Source organism: Aulonocara sp. 'chitande type north' Nkhata Bay, linkage group LG6 (genome assembly GCF_057382095.1).
Source record: "Aulonocara sp. 'chitande type north' Nkhata Bay isolate Kocher_YH1m ecotype deep benthic linkage group LG6, A_spYH_male_GT1.1, whole genome shotgun sequence".
Taxonomy (NCBI): domain Eukaryota; kingdom Metazoa; phylum Chordata; class Actinopteri; order Cichliformes; family Cichlidae; genus Aulonocara; species Aulonocara sp. 'chitande type north' Nkhata Bay.
The window spans coordinates 11,216,922-11,219,418 of record NC_141349.1 but is presented as its reverse complement, the minus strand read 5'-3'; the positions used below and the strand labels follow the sequence as shown (position 1 = coordinate 11,219,418).

The 2,497-nt window shown below is 45.2% G+C and overlaps 1 protein-coding gene across 1 annotated transcript; it reads right to left on the bottom strand.

The window, feature by feature from the left end:
* Positions 1 to 489: 489 nt before the first annotated feature.
* On the bottom strand, positions 490 to 1,951 carry LOC147327295 (uncharacterized). Its single transcript, XM_086297387.1, has 2 exons — positions 1,912 to 1,951; positions 490 to 1,844 (listed from the first exon to the last, which is right to left on the bottom strand). The coding sequence occupies exons 1-2, from the start codon at positions 1,949 to 1,951 to the stop codon at positions 775 to 777; spliced, it is 1,110 nt and encodes a 369-aa protein (XP_086153513.1). The 3' UTR covers positions 490 to 774.
* Between the last annotated feature and the right edge of the window lie 546 nt (positions 1,952 to 2,497).

Genomic DNA, 2,497 nt, shown 5'->3' with positions numbered 1-2,497 from the left:
GTCTTCATCAGTGTGAGTGTGAGGAGGATCCTAAACCCACCAACACAGAAGTGCATGTTCACAACTCCCTCTGTGCAGGCGGGGTGGCCAGTCAGGTATGAAGTGCTGAGAGTGGATCTTTGGTCCTCTGTGCAGCTCTGTCCACTCTCAGCTTCCCTGCAAAGTAATAACACAAGAAAGACGTCATTTTAACACAAAACAGCATTTTCATTGTTGGTAGCTGCAGTATGTTGTTAAAAAGCAATTTTAAACCCAACGTATACACATGAAAAATATAAATAAAGCTAAACCTACAGTGCTGCTGACATAGGATGATGATTTATACCAACTATTGGAAGAATTTTGTCTTCAATACAGTTTGTTGTCAATGTGAGGTGATAACTTACATAGTTGGAACACAGCACCACTCTCCCGTTTTTCACTTGGTCATCCATCCTTCTCATCGGGTTGGTCGGGGTAAGGCTGTCTTCTGGGTGGGGTGTTTGCTCCATCTTGGATGTTGAGTGTCTGAAGTGTTGAATTCTTAGCCACAGGCTATACCTTATGTAAAAACAAGAGACTACAGTCAGTTCACTGCATCATTTTTAAACCTTTTCTACTTATTTGTGTTGAGATTAAGTACAGACTTACCTTTGTCCTGCATGGTGAATTAGGGCTTGGGAAAAACATATATTATTCAAGAAAAAAAAACAATACATTTCACATGTGCAAGTCAGATGTTCTTATATCTGTAAAAACACAAAGGCAAAGTTTAAAAACACATTCTAACATAAACTAATCAGAGTCACTGTCATCAAGGGAAAGGTTAAAAAGCCTCTCCCAGAAACATCTGACTCCAAAACTACCTGAGGATGTTGAAGGGGCATCAAACTGGTCACTCACCTTGCACCTCTTTGCACTTACCTCTTCGGTGCAGATGTCTTCTCTGCTTCTCTTTTCTGAGGAAGGAGCAGCAGAGAGATCAGCTGAGGAAGAAGCAGCAGAGGGAGCAGCTGAGGGAGGAGCAGCTGAGGAAGAAGCAGCAGAGAGAGCAGCAGAGGAAGAAGCAGCAGAAGGAGCAGCTGAGGGAGGAGCAGCAGAGGGAGCAGCTGAGGAAGGAGCAGCAGAGGGAGCAGCAGAGAGAGCAACAGAGGGAGCAGCTGAGGAAGAAGCAGCAGAGGGAGCAGCTGAGGGAGGAGCAGCTGAGGAAGGAGCAGCAGAGGGAGCAGCAGAGGGAGCAGCTGAGGGAGGAGCAGCTGGCGGATCACCAACTGGGGCAACAACTCGAGGGAAGAGTGGGGCATTGGCCTGGCCGAAAGGCGGCATGGTGATGGGGGCAGCACCTGGAGCAATAGGACGTTGCCAATCGTGCCAAAACGGCTCTGGAGGGTGCTCCCGGATGAGAGGGGAATCATCTCTCTCATCCATGGTGTCATACCCAGAGTCATCGCTAAGCCAATCCCCCCACTCTTCTGAGTCGTTCCAGTCAGATGAATTGTCAGTCTGTTCACTAAACTCTTCATCGTCTACAGGTAGGTAGGGGGGGTACTCACCATACTCACCTTGCTGTTCACCGTCATCTGCATCTGGTGCTTCATGAGAAGAGGGTGAGGGTGAGAGAGGGATAAAATACCTACCATACTCACCTTGCTGTTCACCGTCATCAGCATCTGGTGCTTCATCAGAAGAGGGTGAGGGTGAGAGAGGGATAAAATACTCACCATACTCACCTTCGCTGATACGCTGGGTATCAGCGTCCTGACCTTCACCAGAAGAGGTGGAGCTCTGGAGACTGTCATCCAGGATCCTGATGACTTCAGGAAGGCCTTCTTCTGCAGGGCGTTCAACCACATAGTCAAGACGCCCTGTGAGGAAACAATTTTTAAAATAACATTAGGAATGTAATAGACACCCAGTGTTAAAGCAACAGACCTACATCTGTTAGTTTGAGCAGAGGATGAGAGAAAAGCATTTTATGTCAGACTGAATGACAATACGAGGTTAGTCATTCATATACTGCTGCATGGGCTGGGCTGTAGTTACATACTAAGGTTTTAAAAACTGAGCTTAAATAAATGATTAGCGGTAATAAAAGCCGAGGGAGGTCAACAGTGATCACTGACTGTTTTAGGAGCTTTTTGAGATCAAATAGAAGAAAATACATAACATTAAACATGTTAACAACACAAAAGCCATATTAAACGCAGACTACTTTAGACCCGGAAGTAGGATTCGTGCGTCACCACTGAACAGCTAAATTCGTAGGAATGTTTTAGCTTATTATTTGGATAACCACCGTCATTACAATAAATTAAATTTGTAGTCATTTAAAACTCACAGGCCTACAATCAGCTGGCCTATATAAAAAACAAAATTTGAACACAGTGCTGAGCTGCATCTCAAATGAATCTTCCAGCTCTCAGCTGACATGTACCAGAGCCCGATTGAAAATGCCATCAGGAGCATTTGTGAGGAGTTCAAGGTGAAAATGTGAGTAAAATTGGACACCTACCAATAT

Excerpts from the sequence above, each read along its gene's own strand:
- LOC147327295 (XM_086297387.1), bottom strand. The coding sequence starts at position 1,951 with ATGCTTTTCTCTCATCCTCTGCTCAAACTAACAGATGTAG. Across the intron at positions 1,845-1,911 it reads GCTCAAACTAACAGATGTAG|GGCGTCTTGACTATGTGGTT; the intron begins GTCTGTTGCTTT and ends GTTTCCTCACAG.